Source organism: Eschrichtius robustus, chromosome 4 (genome assembly GCF_028021215.1).
Source record: "Eschrichtius robustus isolate mEscRob2 chromosome 4, mEscRob2.pri, whole genome shotgun sequence".
Taxonomy (NCBI): domain Eukaryota; kingdom Metazoa; phylum Chordata; class Mammalia; order Artiodactyla; family Eschrichtiidae; genus Eschrichtius; species Eschrichtius robustus.
In genome coordinates this window covers 1636260-1654991 of record NC_090827.1, presented here as the reverse complement: position 1 = coordinate 1654991, position 18732 = coordinate 1636260, and the positions used below count along the sequence as shown (strand labels likewise).

General features: G+C 37.8%; 1 protein-coding gene across 2 annotated transcripts in view; it reads right to left on the bottom strand.

Moving 5' to 3' along the window:
- Positions 1-18378, bottom strand: part of GRIA2 (glutamate ionotropic receptor AMPA type subunit 2) — a 167032-nt gene extending 148654 nt beyond the window's left edge. Inside the window, exons 1-2 of one of the 2 annotated variants that reach the window (XM_068542018.1) lie at positions 18291-18378; positions 17596-17736 (exon numbers count right to left, since the gene is read on the bottom strand). In XM_068542018.1, coding sequence (XP_068398119.1) covers positions 17596-17736; positions 18291-18378 — 229 coding nt within the window. Of the gene's footprint in view, positions 1-17595; positions 17737-18290 lie in introns of those variants that run through there. The other variant, XM_068542020.1, reaches the window with a different exon arrangement.
- Positions 18379-18732: the final 354 nt, after the last annotated feature.

Here is an 18732-nt window from a genome sequence, read left to right as displayed (position 1 = left end):
TAAGCCAAGAGTTAGAAACACGAATGGTCAACCACAGAAGGACGGTGCTATCCCAGGGTGTCAGCTCCACAGGAGGATTCAGAGCAGTCAGTCCAGACTGCATGAGGAAGATGGAAGGAAGTCTCTGGAAAACTAGAATTCATGAACTAGATACACAATAGGAAGAGCCTACAGAGATATTAAGGCCACATCATGCAAGAGGAAATTTGGGAAATTCAAATATCCAGGAAAGAAAAAACACTCTGCAATGAAAAATAGTCAAATAGCTATAGATAATTATGTAAATAATACTTATTTAATTTCCAGCTTTCAGAATAAACCTATATACAAAGTATATGTATGTAAGGCCAATTATAAACACAGAGGAGAATGTAAATATTCTCAATTTGGATTCAATAATGTTATCACCTCATAAGGTAGGCAGTTGCAAGAGAAAGTCTGTAACTGTTGAAATAAGAGGTATGGTTTCGAGTATATTAATACAAGCTATAATGAAAAACAGAGCAATATAAAATTGATGGTATAATCATGCTATGAATATAGAGTTAAACACTAGCAGGATAACAGAGATGGTTAAAAGTGGTCATCTCTAGAGAAAGACTAGACAGGTAAGGAGAGAGAGGTAAATTGTTTTCCACTCTGTCTTTCTACGTGATTAGGAGTTTTAAATGTGTGCAGATGTACTGGAGGGGAAAAATTCCAAAAAAAAAAAAAATCTTTGAAACTTGAAAAATATTCCTAGGCAAAATTGAAAGGAACAATAATAAACTCAGGCAAAAAATTAAGTAGGTTTTGATGGGCAAAGGGGTCGCAGTTATTCTAGACATTAATAATCTTCTCCAACATGCTGTTCTCCTCCTCTGGACGCAAGGACAGTTAGTCTCCACTGCCTTGGAGCTGGACACAGCCATGTGAATAGCTCTACCCAATGAAACGGATGCTGAAGTGGCCTGGTCCTTGTCTGGCCACAGCATTTAACTGCTGGATGGGTAACTCCCTAGCCCCGTCTTCCCCTCTCACACTGATCTTGACTAAATAACTTATGCAACTCAATGGGGAAAAAAATACCAAGATGGCAATGAAATTTGGGTACAAGACTGTAATGAACAATTTGTGAACAAAGAAACATAAATGTGTAATAAACATGAAAACTTGTTTTAAATAACAAAAAGGATCTTCTGGTGATGAAATATATAAGGATGTTTAAAAATAATAACACTGATGGTGAGGTTCTGTGAGATTAGACTTTTTATAGACTGTTGCTAGGATTATAAATTGGTATGGATTTCCTTAGTGTTTACCAGAAATAGTTAACTAAATGCTTTATGGCCTTTTATCCAGTGATAATACTTCAGTCATCAGAAATGAGGGAAAATACATATGCAGAAGATTTGCATTTGCAGCAATATTTTATAATGGATAAAAGAAGGATTCAAAAACAATCTGTAAGAATAGGAGATGATTAATTAAGCTAGGGGATAAATATTACTAAGCCATGAAAATTAAGTTTATATATGGCTTTACTGCCATCCAAAAATGTTTCAGGTATGACATTAAATACAAAAGAACGCTGGTAAATATTAACAAGTGCTTACTTCTTGAGTAAAATTAATGTTGATTGTTATTTTCTTTTGTGTTTTCCAAGTTTTCCACCTAATAAGTACTTTTATTCATAGGAAAATTTTTCTAATCAGAACTTTAGAAAGTTTTTATATTAATTTTGGAGGAAGACTTAAATAAATGTGTCCTGAATTAGAGTCACCTGAGAAACATTATGATGTACAAGTGCCTTGAGAAAACTTAGAGATAAATAAAAATGAATGGAAATAGGGACAACTATGATTACAGAGTGCTTTGAAACCAGAATTTGCCAAAGACAATTAAAAGTAAATGGAAAGCTAATTCAAACGTTGAGGATTTTAAATCAAAACAAAAAATTATTATGACATATACTAATATCCATTTAGACACAAGTGTAAGTACAGGCAAAAAAAAAAAAAAAAAGAAAGAAAGAAAGAAAGAAAAGGAAAGCAGAAGTCATCCCGTAAAAGAGAACAGGGTCTGTGTACCATGGAGTCCTTTAGAAAAATCTGTCTGTTCAGTCCACCTGTGGCCTGTTCCACTGTGGGACCAGAACTACATTACATCCCCCCTTAGGGGTACTTCAGCATCTTTAGTTCACTGGCATCAAATGGCTTTTTCTGACTTTCCTTTGCCTTTCGGAGTGGAGTAAGGAGTGAGACCGAGCCAATGTTAGGAAAATATTTAATTTGCTTAAAGTATTAGCATAAAAAATTAACACTGAAGTTCTGCCTATGTAATTGTTTTATGTTCATCCAGGTAACATTTTTCTATTCTCCAAAAGATATTAAAATATAAACAGATGACTAGAGTCTTAAAGAAACGGAATGAAATACATTTTATAAAATTGTTATCTCGAAAGTTAAAATCTTTCCATTTTAATGATCACGGAAAGGCACTTCAGGGCCACATTAAGTTCAGAGTTCCACAAAATGTAGTTGTTAAAGATTTATAAATTCCCTGATGTTTGGCCAAAAATACACAGTGCATGCCATCCACCATAAGGCAAACTGAAAGTGTTCGTTGATGAAATTAACAATTTAGTATCGTATTTAGCATTCCAGTTTAAATCAGATTTATACCATAGATAGCTGGATATTTGGCTTTAGAGAGACCACATAACTAGTTTTTAAGACAAACTGAGGATGAAACTATAAGTTAATAAAACCACGAGCATCTGAATTCTTTTACCTTTATTGCATATGAACTACATTCTCTGGTTTTAATATTCTATTTGTGAACATATATGGATTGTTACACTAAGTTATCTTCAAAGGGACATTCGAAACCCAAGTCGTAATCATAACCCATTACTTAAGCCTTGATATAGGTTAAGAATAGACAGACCAGCAGTCCATTTAAGTGACATTAGTGCTGTAACGCAAGCCAGAAACATAACACAATCCTTTATTTATCCCTCTGGGCTCAGTGAACCTTCAGAGTCTGACATCCTCTTTATTGATCTGAGACCACAGTGACACAGAACCACAATTTACAAGGACAGCATTACTGAGGAAACAAGCACCTTGCAGAACATACACTCCTTTGCCTGTAATAGAGTTTTAATCTTGTTTATTTCATTTTCTGCGTAAGTTTCCTGTTTGTTTTTAAATCCCTGAGGAACTATTTACACAAGAAGAATACCTGATGGCATTTCAAATCGAGGAGGAAAAAATGGATTTTTTTTTATATGCTGTGAAATTTGGCTAACCTTATGAAAGAAAAGAAAAGGCTGTATACCTATTTTAGTATTTATCCCAAATAAATCCAGATGAAAGATACGTTTCGAATCTTGAAACCATAATAGGATGGGTATTAAGTAAAAGGATGGGCAGTTCTTTTTCTTCAAACCACCCTGAGTGGGAAAAGTCTTTCTGAGCAAAGCACAAAAATCCTGAAGCAATAAAATAAACCACTTCTAAATTTAACTGAAGAAAATTTAAGAATATATGCATTCTTAAAAATTATAAACAGAAATCATGGTTTTAAAAAATCATGAACAGGTTAAAAGAAACACAACAGACATAGAGAACAGACTTGGGGTTGTCAAGGTGGAGGCAGTTGGGGAGGGACGGACTGGGAGTTTGGGGTCAGCAGATGCAAACTAGTATTTATAGAAAGGATAAACAACAAGGTCCTACCGCAGAGCACAGGGAACTATATTCAATACCCTGTGATATACCATCACGGAAAAGAATCAGAAAAGGAATGTATATATATATGCATAACCGAATCACTTTTCTATACAGCAGAATTTAACACAACATTCTACATCAGCTATACTTCAATAAAAAGAATCTGGCTAAAATAGTGGCAACTCATGACAAGTAGGTGTTACTTTCATGTATGTTGTATCGATAAATAATAAATAGAGCCACAACCCAAGAGAAAACTGGGCAAAGCTATGAACAGACCCTTGAGTGCAAGCACATGCACACACATACACAGAAATGCAAATAATGTGGTGAGAAACGTTTACCTTCAGTCAAAACGTATCGTTGTAAATCTAAGCAGTGAAATAGCAATAGCAAACCTTAAACAAGTTTAATATTGTACACTAGTCCTGAGAGTAGGTGAAAGCAGGCATATTCCTACACTCTAGGTAGGAATGTAAATCGCATACCTTTTTTGAATATGTAGCAAAATTTTAAATGCAAACATCCTTTGACTCAGTCATTCCACTCATAGAAATCTATTCTGAAAACCCACTGGCACACATTATTAATATAGTCAGGAAAAGATGGAAACAGTCATCAACAAAAGACAGGCTAAATAACAACAGAATACCATGCAGGAACTCCAAAGGAGGAAACTGTGCAGATAAAAGAGGTCTCCAGTTTATGTTAATATAGCAAATTATCAAGATACGGAAAGAACAGTGTATTTATGACACTAGTACTTCTGGAAACCATTGATGGTGATTATGTGAGAGAAGTGGAATTGAGGGAGAAAAGACATAGATAGTATTTATTATATCCCCTTTTGTAATGTTTAAAAATTAACACGTGACTGAGTTACTTACTTCATAATGTTTAAACCTCAAAACACAATCCTTAAGAATCTAAATTCTAATTTTTGCATGTTTTAGGTTTTAAATCACCCACAATATCTAAATGTTATTGTTGACAAATTTTTAATCCTTTTATATATTTCTTCTACATGTTAAAACTGATTCAATTTTTTTCAGATAATCAAGATTTTGCCACCCGAAATTTTCAAACTGTTACTACAATCGTTTAGATCATATAAAACCTGTTTTAACATTACAAGAGAACTAGCCAGGTGTGTCTCTTAGATTACTCATAATAGCTACATGCATCAACATTTTAAATATTTTATACAACGTATTACAGTATTGTAAGACTTGCAACCTGCTTCTTCAGTAACAAACTAAAACAGTATTTATAATAATTAAATAATTTAGTTAACATCAAATTAATTTATATAAAACTACCCAGCAATTTCTGTAGTCTATGATATTTCAAACTGAATTGAAGAACTTTTGGCAGAGAAGCCAAAAAAAAGGAAAATCTTGCAAAATAAAATATAAATTATCATCTCCAAATCTGATTCAAAAATTAAAATTGTTTACAAAAGTTCTTCAGTTCACATCACTGTTAATATCACTAGTTCATCATTTAGCTGCCCCATTTTCCAACAATATATTCTAAGTCAGTAGACAAGCAATGAGTTTTCAGCTTCTACCTCTTTTATATTTTCTTCATAATTTTTATAATTACCATTTCTGCTCTTAAGACACTTTGATCCAAATCTAGTTCCAAGGTATACGATAATATTTATAAATGATCTGGAAACAATGAGTACACTATACATTCTAAAATAATACAAAAATCATGTAGCTGACCTGGATTAACTACTTCTACTTTTTGCCGTAAAAATAATTCTGCACCCATGAATAATTTCCAATACAGAAACCTTATCTTGTTCTTTGTCACCTGAGACATTACCTAAAAGATTGGCATTAAACAGGTATCTACTAAAATTTTAGAAAGGTAAAGAAAGAAGCGAATCCTGTGATGGATTTGGATGCAGTAAGAGGCAGACGACTGATCCACAGGGAAGAAGCCATAAGGAGCCAGTCCCATGTCTAACGTCACCCTCGTCATGGGCAACGACACCATCATTTCCATTTGCTCAAATGTACTGATGGTGGAACGGATAACTGAACAGTATTACATATTCACACTTAACGATAACCCAAATCTGCATTTTTTACCTCATGCATGATTTTTAGCTCTTACTGTTTATCTGTTTTGGGATCAAGAACACATTAAAATTCTTGGTAAATGTGCACATTCACCAGTATTCTAAAAATGACAACAATAAAACCCTAGTCTCCAGTATTAGCTCAAATGGTTGTATTAAAGAAGCTTACTAATTTAAATATTACACAGAGAGCTATGTTAGCTCTCCTTAGCTACCTCCCTTCCATGCCTCTAAAAGCATGGAGCTAAGTGTATGTAATTAATATGCCCTCAGGGGGATTGGAAATCACTGAAATTAGCAGCATCAGTCACTGTATTATATGGGGCAATGATTATCATTTGAATCTGACAATTTCCTCATGAGGCAGGTATTATAACAGCCCCCATTTTACAGAGGAGGAAACAGGATTAGAAAGTTTAACTGATATATACAAAGTCTCACAACTGGTAAATGTTGGAGCCATAATTTCAAACCACATCTGCTCATTTTAATATACTGGCTGCGTTGCCCTCTGACACTGTGAAAAAACTGACCCAGGAAGCAGAAGATGTGTTTTCTAAAAGAAGTTCCTCCACAAATTTAGAGTTGCTTAGAACAACTCCAGTTTGTTTTCTCACCTGGAAATGGGTATAATAATAATTCCATTTATCCTATAAACTGTACAGAGCTACAGTGAAGACCAAACAGCTAGGAAAGTGTTTTGAGAAGACAAAAGTTATGCATAAATATAAAGCTATCGAATATATAAGCTCTCTGAAGACAGGAATTTCCATTTTATTTTCCTCCACCTCTCCAAGCACACTGTTTAGTTCACAGTAAAACGCTGGGGTACAGGGAAGAAGGGAATATTCGGGTCACTTGTGACAAACTAATCAAGGCTCTTATTTTCTCATTTCAACCCCCCATAACAATATCGGGCATGATGAGGAAATAGCTTCATTCCACAAAAGAGAAAAACACACGCTTTGTGTCATAAAGCTCCTAATCATATTCAAACCCACATTTGTCCGGTTCTAAAGCTTGCGTTCTCTCATCTGCTTTTCATTTAAAGAAATATAATTTAATTAATTAGGTGAATTAAACCATGAGGAGTCTATAATGTGCACAGTAGGACAATGTGTGTAGCTATCTTAATTATGTGCTTGAAAGCCCCACCGGGCATGAAGAGCCCAAACTGTTCAACATCCTCCTGGAAGTGACATGCGACACGGTGATACTGCTTGAGTTTCAGCATCTCGGCTTTTAAAAGCCATTCTCCTATTTTAGTGTGCTAAACATATCTTTAAGGGGCTTACGCGGTTTGTTTTGTTAGTCTCTTCTTTGTCACCTAGCAGTCCTGCCCTGGTATACAAACAGCAGGAAAAGATTCCAGCAAGAAACTAGAAATGCATTTTTCTCTGTCCTCAACAAGTGCTTATAAAAACCATCCAAAGATCTCAACACAGAAAGTGATAACAAGCCCACTAACTTCCATGCACTTAGATGTGACAAACACAGTCTTTTACGCCTATTCTCCGTCTTCAAAATAATCCTATAATGTATGATTCCCTTTTACAAAGGTGGAAACGGAGACTTAGCTGCGCTAAACAACTTGTTTGATGTCACACATCTAACAGTAGGACCAGAATTCCGTTCCAAGTTCAGACTCAACTAATGCTCTTCTGTGTCCCAGGACACCATGGCTGCAAACTGCAAAGGATCAACGTCTTTTATTTTTGTAGACAAAACGCTTGCGCATTTATCATTAAGATGACAATTCTTGACTTGTCTGTGTTCTGAGAGATAAAGAAAAAAACTGAAACACTACTGTTCCTTGATATTCCCTCTGAATTGTTGCCTCTGTTCCTAAAATTTCGTCTCCAGATGGAAATTAATAATAACACTGTAAACTAGTAAAAACTTAAAAACTGATAAAACGAATAAAGCTACAAACTATGAAAGTGCTCAGGAATTACAAAGCTCAATATCTCCATTTCATACACAAACTGAAAATGAGATTGAAATCTTTCAATTCCTCCCAAGCACAAGATAAGATACGAATAAAGAAGAAACTCATGCCCTAAATTGAAGTGTATCTCTCTAGAAAAACTAGCAAACACACACTTTCCCTACCACGGCTGGAGATCGGCACTTCCAGAACTTTCCTTGCCAAATTCTTGAGAGGAGGAGAGACTTTTTTAAGGGAAGTCCTCCTCCCATTCTAGAATCCAGGAGCTACTTCTGTGGTAGCTGGATTATTGAAAACAGGCAGTCCTTTTCAATAGCTGCAATTCACAATAAACAGCTTACACGAAACCTTCGAGGAATATGTTTAAAATGTTCCAAATTAGTGCCACTAAACTATAGATGACAATACTCCCCAATATATGGACTAAGCTGATCCCCCTACACCTTACAATCTTTATTCTTCAGATTGAAACTACTCGTTGTGTTCTGCGTTTCAGTCCCAAATTGCGCTTCAGTAATTTTTTGCGTGACTAACTTCAATGACAAAAAACCCTATATATCATTCAAGAATTATCATTAATTTTGTTAAATATTCTTGTAAGACATGCTAACATATTTTAAAATATATCTAGGATTGTTAGGACCATTATCTAGATGTTAAAAGAAGGAGAATAAATCACCACCAGATAAAACTAAAAGACAAATTTTTCTGTGTTCTGCTGATAAGCCCTATTAGCATTTATCAGTTGTTGAGTTGCTAAAACATCTCAGGAACCCCAAGCAGGAGGTAAAGTTTATTATGACTCTCATAAACTCAAACCCTAGTAGTATGTTCCACATTACATATTTTTAGCTACAACGTTTTCTGAAACTTTTCGGTCAATGTTTTACCTCATAATTAACAAGAACGACTTTTTTACCAGCCTAGAAAAATAAAGTGCCTGAAAGTGGTGTTTTTGCCTATGAGGGATCCAGAACGTTTCTTTTCTTTCTTTTCTCCCTCTGGAAGTAGTTAATAGTATCTATCAAATTCTATCTATCAAAAGTAATATTATGATAAGAATTCACTGTTTTATAGTAGCTCAATGTTAGTGTAGAAGTCTGACTGCAGACATGCAAACTAAGCAAACACCAGGTCAACGAGAAGCTTAAACAGAAAGAGAGAGAAAAGGAAAAAATTACCAGTTCCAAATTCCAACTCCTCTGCCTAGTACACCAAGTTACACTGCCTCTTGGAATTTTTCCTGTTTGTCCACGGTCCCCTTCTGACACATTAAGAAATCTTGCAATTTCAATCTACAACAAAGGAATTTTTTTTTCCTTTTGGCATGAAAATAATTATTTCAAAATGCTCATTCTATCCTTTTATTCTTGCATAAACAATAAAAAAATACATAATCACATATTGCTGACATATTCTTACTGCAGTGGACCCAATACTTATGCAAGGGAAATTGTAAAATGAATACTAATTCTGAAAGAGTATTTTAATGCAAAGTCTTAGCATCAGCTGCAAAAGGTTTAGGGGTTGAGAAAACCTTTTTTTTATATCAAATTATATAACATGAGCTTCAATTAATTTTATGCTGAAGTTAGAAATGATTGACCAAGGCCATATTATGTTGTAGCGATGAAGAATTAGGTAACACTTCTCTATGTTTTCATAATAAGCATAGATACACTCAGTTTATATAAACATATTTCGATCATTTCAATCAGTATCACTGGGTTTTTATAAAGATTAGACGAAAAATATTTGCATTGAAGGGACACCTTCTGAGGTACTGAAATTTGATCAGAGTACAAGTATCAGAGCAGCATAAAGTGAATACCATAGTATTTATAGTTTGAAATTAACTTTACACAAAGGGTAAATAGCTCAGTAGAAATACAATGCCCTGTTCAGAGGACTGTGGACAAACTAGAATTCAGGTATTTCTCAATTCAATTCAGTTTGTGCTCATATTGTACATACTAAAATAAAATCAGGAAAAAATGTAGATATTAAAATAACATAACTAAAACTATAAAGTAAAATTCTGAATAACAATTTAAATAGTAAAACTGTGACGGGTATATGTCATTTCTTTAAGAAATGTTGAGATGAAAAGTAAAACAATCTAAGAAACTATCTCCTCATAAATCCCCTCCTATAATGAACCCTTATCTCCCAAACCTACTTGTTCTATTCAGTTGAAGACTCTTATAATTGTCAAGGTTCTACATTTTAAAACTGTCTTTAACCTTAAGCTACACATTAGTACTGAGCATTCTGGATGATTTTTTGCAATATTATGTTAATTAACATGAAAAATAAAACTATAATTACAAGTTGGGTTTTATTTTTGCTGAAGCAAACTATCAATAGGATAAAAATAGCTAAATTACTGGAAAACAAATTCTAAGGATAAACTGCCAATACAAAAAAGAAAAAAAGGCATGCATATAAAAGAATCACACCCATTAGTGCAAATATTAAAGCAACTGGTCTGTAAGAAACTGTGTCTATAAATTTCTCATTCTCAAATATCTCTAAAAAATATATATTTTTGTAATTCGGTGCTTTGTAAAAATTTTGCTATGGTTACCAAGGGGGAAAGGGGGTAGGGAGGAATAAATTGGGAGATTGGGATTGACATATACACACTACTATATATGAAACAGATAACTAATAAGGACCTACTGTATAGCACAGGGAACTCTACTCAATACTCTGTAATAACCTATATGGGAAAAGAATTTTAAAAAGAGTGGATACATGTATATGTATAACTGATTCACTTTGTTGTACAGCAGAAACTAACATAACACTGTAAATCAACTATACTCCAGTAAAAATTAATTAAAAATAAAATAAAATAAATATTGGAGGGTTTTTTTTTAATTTAAATAAAAAATGAAGGAATTCACAGAAAATTGTGGTATATAATATCCTGGGGATGGGGGGTTGGGGGGAGATAAGACAATTTTGTGGCTATTCAAGGTATATGAACAGTCACTTTTTGTGGAAAGTCCAAAACAAAAATGGAAGCCGGGCACACCCATAGTCCTCAGGGCCCTGAGAAAGGACCCCTGTATTCTAACCACTGCAACACGGCTTCTGCATCACCCCAACAGCATTTATTTCAGCAAAGCATTTTAACATAGAGCAATGTAGCTTTAGGGATAAACATAATAACTCTGAACATATCTAAGTTGTAGATGAAAATGAAAAATGTATCACACCTCTATCTAAATAGGATCGGAGGCAGATTTTACCAAATAAATTGTTTCTTCTGAAATCCAAAAGTAGCATAAGAGCAAAATTCTGACTTTAACAAGTATAATTCTATAACAAGAAATTCTGCTATATGCAGTCTGTGTAATAGATAAAAAGTCGTGAAGGATACAAAGCCAGCAGTGGCATGACCCTGCCTTTAAGAAAGGCATGTTTTCATTCTCCACGTTAATTTTTAAATGTCTTCATTCTATAAATTAACATTATCAAAAATGACAAAATACTTTGAACTGAATAGTAACCAAAAATAATAGGTATTAGACTACTAATGGACACCTCTGTAAGAATCACATTCATTTTTCTCCCAAATTAGTGAAACCTGCTTTGAGAGACCTTTTAGTTTTAGAACATTTTTAAATCGTGGGTGATTTTGAGATTCGAAAAAAAATCGTGGGTAACCTTGAATTCAACAACTAATTTTCCTATTGTATTGACGAGGCATAGTTACTTAAGACATTTGGCAATGAGTTATTCAGAACATTAGAGAAAACCTCAGAAAATTTGAATGAAAATTGCTGGAATAAAAGAGCTAGGATTTTAATCATGTCTGGGGAATCTTCAGTAGAATTCAGTTAAAGAAGAAAAATATAATTCACCCAGTGGCCACTAACATCCCAATAAAATGTTTAAATCTAATACAAGATCTTAGCTCTGTGGAGTATATCCTCTGCTTACCAAAAAAAAAAAAAAAAAAAATCTATTTCAATTTAAGTTTATTTCCTGTAATAGCATCTGCTCTGCAGATTAAGCACTTTCACTGACTTTTTTTAAAAGGGAGGAGAAGGAGGAGAACAGAGGAAGAGGAGGGAAAACAGCCCACGCTCTTTGAAAAGTCAACCATAAGGCAACACCTGATGGAATAACCAGGAAACAACTGGTCCTCTACAGCCTTCCTTAACATTGTAAGGACTCCAGAACGTCTGAAAGTGTAAGTGTTTTGGGCTCTGGCATGAATCAGCATTTTATGGTCCTAATGTCAAGGTGCAATGACCCCATCACTTTAAAGGCTTGACATGAAAGGGAAACCTCTTGAGTCAGCAGGTTGAAGTCTGCGAGACCTCAAAAAGGAATAGCACAGGAATAAATCCCTGTTACTATGAAGCTTCTATAGTTTCATACAGTAATTTTTATTTGAATACTCAGTTTCTCACATCCTAAATAGAATATTTCAACCAAAGCCATTCTTTGATTTCTGTTTGGTATAATGTCTTTTCTTGAAATTCTCTTGTGATATACATGGAGTAAAAAAGCTTAAATACAAAAAATCCAATGATAAATTAATTATTCTCACGTATTAAAAGCTACTTCATTCTTTGTAACTTCCAAAAAATCCGATGATAAATTAATTATTCTCACGTATTAAAAGCTACTTCATTCTTTGTAACTTCCAATTGCTTATAATCGAAGATTTACACCCCAGGTTGTAAGGTACTGTGTTCTGGTACATTTGTCCCCAGTTTTCTTCACACCACAAATTCTCATAATTACTTAAGGGCATCCAAGTTGATTCTGGTTTTATGAAATTTTTGCATACATTAAAGTGGGTAACTCCAGGCTCTCGTAATTATCTCGACAAAATGACAAAACATGATAGCCCAGCCAATCTATAATTACTCACAATCTATAATTATAATATAACTATACATACACACACACACACAAATTCATGCAAAGTGTAATAAAGGTTTAGCAAGCACCAATTAATGTGATGAACACAGATACAAAATCTCAATAATTCATGACTAAAATTCAATGATAAGAAATACACCTTAAAGTAATATCTGAAGGACCTACTGGATAGCACAGGGAACTCTACTCAATATTTTGCAGTAATCTATAAAGGAAAACTTAATATATATATATATATATCTGAATTGCTTTGCTGTACACCTGAAACTAACACGACATTGTAAGTCAACTCTACTCCCATAAAATAAGTAAATAAGTAAGATCTGAAGAGTCAAGGTTAAAAAGCCTTGATTCTTTCTCCAGGGAAAAAGTATACTTTTAGAATTCTCTCTTGTCCAAGAGCATTTATAATCAATGATGTTCCTGAATTTCTTTCCAAATCAAATTCACAAGAAGATTGAAGATAATCTATTTTAAAAATAAAATCGAAGGCACTCTTTTTAAAAGGCATTCGGAGTTATTTTTCAAACACATCATTTTAAGTGAGTTTTTCCAAAATAGATGCCATTTACACATATTTCTTCCATCTCTCTAAATGAATGGGTTTACGTTGCTTCAAAAGGCAGTGTGCGCAGCAGTTTTACAAAAGAACAGTATTTCTCCAACATCTCCATCTGCTGGCTTAGAGGAAAAGTAGATTTTATCTGCTGTTTCTTGAAATTTAATTATTTTTATAATTTATTGTTATGAAATTGAAATATGAAACTATTAAATTAATTTTAAATAGCTTAATAGCTATTTGTCGAAGTCTTTCAGTAAAAAATAGGAAAGATTTTGAAGAGGACATTTACTATTTTTAATTCCAAAGCTCTATGTGATCAAATACTCATATTCATAGCCCTTTTAGACAGTTTTATTTTGTTTAAAATAAAACAAATTTACTAAAACAAAGTTTTAGTAAATAGTACATTAAACTTTATTAAAACTTTTTAGAATGCAAACATATGTAGTATTCGCCTAAAACCTGCTGTTGATCTTGTTAACCTATACACAATATGTGGTGTATACACATATGCCAATATCACATTTATTATTTTCACAAAAATGTTGAGTTACTGTAATAAATTGCTTTTGTAGAAAAACTACTAGACTATCTCCACATCCTCAGACTAAACTTCTTAGACAAGACCCAGCAGACAGTGCACAGGAAAGGCGTCCAGGCCAAAAAGGATTTGAAAACTATTTGAAAGAGCTTTGAGGGGAAAGGTTAGGAAAAAATGAATTACTATAGGAACAGCATTCATTTATTCTCTGACATCTAGAAGACACTCAGCAAATACTGAAGGGGGCAGAGGTGAAGGAAGGAAGGAAAGAATTCTTGAGGCCCATTACTGATTCAACTGTTGAACATCAGATGCTAATTTATTTATTTTTCTGATTTCATGGATTTTCTCATATTGAAGTCTTATGTTTAAGCAACCTTCAAGGAAAAAAAAAAAAAAACTCACCTTAGTAGGCTCTCTAGCTAATAAGAAAGAAGGAGGAAAGGAAGTGGGGAGGGAGGAGAAAATAAAAGGAGAAAGTAAGCAATTGGAAATCTGTCTTTATTTCCTCAGGTACCCATGGAAACAAATGGGAACAAGTAGGTCCTTCCATTATTCCCACTGTGACTGTGAAAGAGGGAGTGGGAGGGAGTTCAGAGCCTGCACAGTCACTTACTCAGTTCAGAATATAATGACTTCATTTCGTTTGCATAACTTTAACCCATTCCATGGATCCTGCTGGACCCTGAAAGCCCCATCGGTCTCAGCAGTTCCAAAGAAGTCCCTCCATCTCAGGAATACAACTAAATTAGCAGACTAATATCTTTTCTATTTTGAAATTATACTATTAAGGTTTACAACTCTGCTTTCTTAATGTATTAAATTTATACGTTACATTTAGGGTTAAATGTACCCTATGGGATTTTTATGGTTTAACTCGGAGGAAGGACAAGCTACTTTATGAACACTGATTGATGATACACATTTTAATACTGGAGTTAAGAAGCAGAATTCCTTAGATTTCTGGAGGAAATGGAAGAAAGTCGGTTGGGTTTCTATCAACATATTTGACACTGCTGCTTCCACTTCATATAGGAAAGAATCATGGATTCCCCTTGACTGAGAAGACAAGGAAGCAAAGGCTAAGGACAAAAAGCCTTGAGCACGATTTAAGTGATCAAGACTCATCTTAATAAATTTGATATTAGAGATCTCTATTCATTTCTTGACTGCTAACTTTGTGAGCGTAGTTTAGACAAGCATATCTCTCTCTCTCTCTCTCTCTCTCTGAAAAGAGGTAAACTAATTTTACATTTTCTATTGCTCTTGGGGAAAAAAAAAAAAAAAAGGATACAAACACTTCATTTTGCAAACTCTAGATTGTAAAATTCCCAAAGGAATGAAGAAATTGAGTGCCTGGTCGACGAGTTAATGTCAGCTCCAGAAAATTCTATTCAACGAGTCTCTCTTCTGTACCAGGGCCTCAACTAGTTCTGCTCAGCAGTCAGTAAGACTACTTATAACACGGGAGTTGCAGAGACCATGGCTCTGAATTCCCGGGTCGGAAACTTGAAAATGCATTCAGTTCCTCACCATAATTTGTTTTAGTGTCCTAGAATAATCCATGGAGGAGAAAATTTGGGACCTGGAGACATGTAACTTTTTATTTCAGCTCCATTTTCTAAGAAAAACAACAACAAAAAAATTCGTGCAAAATGAAGATCTGATTTTCCCATTTTCTCAGAATTGTGGTCAAGTGAATTAAATTGTGTGGTTTTTTTTTTTTTTAAATGAAATCTATCTCTTACTACATGGATGTACTCATTCTGTGGAAATGTATGGATTTAAATATGTTTAATATATGTACAGTTTCTGCCTGCATATCTTATTTCAATAAAATTTATATTAAATAAATCTATCCAAAAATATTGAGACTGAGGACCTAAACTAGTCACCTCACCTTACCTAACCATTATTTTTAGTCTTTACAAAGGCCCAGCAGAGTCATTCAGCATTTGCAATGAAGACATATTCATTGCTTTCAGGAGACCTATCTCCTGTGCTCTCAGCCAGGCCCTGGCATGATTTTCACCAATGAGTGAACTTCTCTGTCACTGACCATTTTCAAATTCTTTTCACCTTGTTTAAAAAATCTAGATCCTTCCAATAATCATCTTGCCTTAGGTTCATTACTTTCCACAGCATTTTCACACTAGTATACAGTTACATACAGTCAGATACTTAGCACCATTGTGTGTCAAACTCACAATCCAGGAAAAAAAAAAAAACCGGAAACCTGATATCAAATAAAATGAATAATTATAAAATAATTTACTTGATAGGTAAACAGGTCAAGCGTAAAAGCCTTCAAAAATTAAACTACAGCCGGTTTCTTTGTATACATACATATATATATATATATATATATACATTTTCCAAGATATATATTATTATATTCTTCTATGGAGTTTTTTTTTAAACTGCAAATCCACTTAAGCCTCTCTCTCTCTCTCTCTCTCTCCGCCCCACCATGCCCAGTTCCTTTTCTCACTTAGAACCAACATGTGAAGAAAACACACAACACTGAAGTCTTCTTAAACAGGTTTTCATGAACAGTTGACTTCCAAGCATAGCAGGACCGTGATGACGACCCCTGCTCTATGGGTCAAAGCCAGTGGTTTCGTTCCTTCGTTCATTCGGTGGATGGGAGCTCCAAACCTAGCGGAGGCTGTTTCGGACACCACAGTCAAGCTAACCCCTGGGCTCTACGATGAAGGCTTATCACGGAGCAGCGGGACGGCCACCAGCTGCCTGTCTACCGTGGGGACCCCGCGGCCGGCCCTCCTCTGCGGTCATGTCCCGCTGGCTCCTCTGCAGGTAGCCAGCGTGGGAGGGGGGCCATCTGCAAGTCCCCCCGCGAAACTGTCAACTGTGCAATAAACACTGAGGGCGTCAAGTCCGGAAAGAGTCGCCGCCACCCAGCCGGCAGGAAAGGATGCCAGCCGCTGGCAGAGGGCAGGGGGTCCGGGGCGGCCGCGCCTGGACCCGGGCCCGCCGGCCCTCCCACGGAACCGCGCGGGGACTTAATGGCTTGGGTCCCACACCCTGAGGCCTGGACGGAGCTCCGCGGCCGGTCCCCGGACACCGCGCGCCGCGCCGGGAATAGCAGGATGGCTGCGGAGGCTAAAATGGCTGGTCGGCGGCTTCGCCAGCTTCCGAACTCGGCGCGTCGCGCCGCGTTCGGGTCCTCCTCCTCCCGCTGCCTCGGCGGGAGCCCCGCGACCCGCGAACAAGCGCCCTGGCCGGCGAGGGCCCGCGGCGCCCCGGGGCCGCGATCCCCGGCCTGCGTCAGCCGCGCCGCGCCCCTCGGGGGGCCTCGGGTGCCGAGCGCACTGCGGGGCCGCTGTGACAACGTGTCCCGTCTCGGAGGAGCATACAGGCTCACGGGGTCCGCACGGGGACCCCGAGCGGGGCCGGCGGATTCCAGCCCGGGGCCGTGGCGTCTACCCAGCAGCCCGACGGCGCGCCCCGGGGCACCGCGTGCCCGCGGGGCGCAGGGGTGGAGAGCTCGCCTCGAAGACTCCAGCTACGCCGGGAGCCCCGCACCCAAGGACGCCCCCTCACCTCCGACACCCACCCACCCGAGCCCCAGGGCGCACACTCTCCGCCGCCTTTCGCCGGCTCTTCACCGCCCCCCCCAGGCCCCAGCCAGCGGGGGTCCCCGCGATCGCCGACACCTTCCCCCGACGCTGCCACACGCACGCGCGCGTGCAGTCACTGCGCCCCGACACGGACACGCAGGAACACACACACACTCACACACACACACACACACACCAGCCCGCTCTCCGCGTGCGGCCCCCCGAAAGGGCATGAATATTCCTTACTCACAAGCATTGGTGACTGCGAAGCTGTTGGCTACCTCCAAATTGTCGATGTGGGGTGTCAGTCTGAACTCCGAAGTGGAGAACTGAACCATCCCTACCCGAAATGCACTGTATTCCTGATCGGCGCCCCTGGGAAACAGCCCCCCTGCAAAGAACAAACACCAAGCGGGAGGACAGTGTCAGCGCCCGGCGGAAAGCAGGGGAGCCCGCTAGCGCCCGACTGCCCCGGAGCCCCTCGTCCACACTCGCAGGCCGAATAAACACATCCACGGACCCGGGAGCCGGTGTGTGTGCGCGTGTGCGTGTGCGGGGGGGCGGCAGCATCCTAGGCCGAGGGTCAAGGCACAGGGGGGCCCGAGGGCAAGGAGGGTGGCCAGAAACGTCCTCCCTTCCTAGTGATCACAAGCTGAGCATTCAGACCCCTAGAGAAGCTGAACAAACGGGAAGATGCTGTGACGGCATAAGGAATAAAAATCTGGGGGTCATTAATGAGAAGCCCTTTCCGTCTCTTGTACCAGAGGCATAGCCTTCTGCCTTTGCCTCATCCTAAGAAAAACATATATATTCCAGGCAGTTTAAACCTGGAATGCAGTCAAGGTATGACATAAGTCTACATGACATGAATTAATTTGTCCACCGTGAACAAAGATTACCACCAAATTATGCACAATTCAAAAGCAGAGCACAAAGGGTACCTACCTATCTGTATGCTGTTAGAAGAGACACCAAAAATCAGTCCCCACAAAACAGGAGAAAGGAGGACAGATATATGCATAATCTTTTGCATTTCCAAGAAAAGTAGAGCATCCACAAAATACCCTTTCTTTTTTTTTTCCCCCTTTTCCTCCTCTTCCTTCTTTGGCCGTTCTCCTCGGCAAATTAGATCCTCTGCATTTTGAGACAGCGATGTAGCACCGAGCTGCTAGAACCCCGAAGTGGCGGCAGAGGAAGCCCTGTCTCCCAGGTCCTGCGGATGGCTGCCGCCCTGCGCCCGGTCCCCGCTCGCGAAGCCCGGAGACTGGCTGGATGCAGCTTCCAGCAGGCTGCCGCTGTGGTCCCAGCGCCTCGGCACACTCAGCACGCGCCCATGCACTCACACACGCACCCTCGCGCACTTCTCCCCCTCCCCGCTCTCACACGC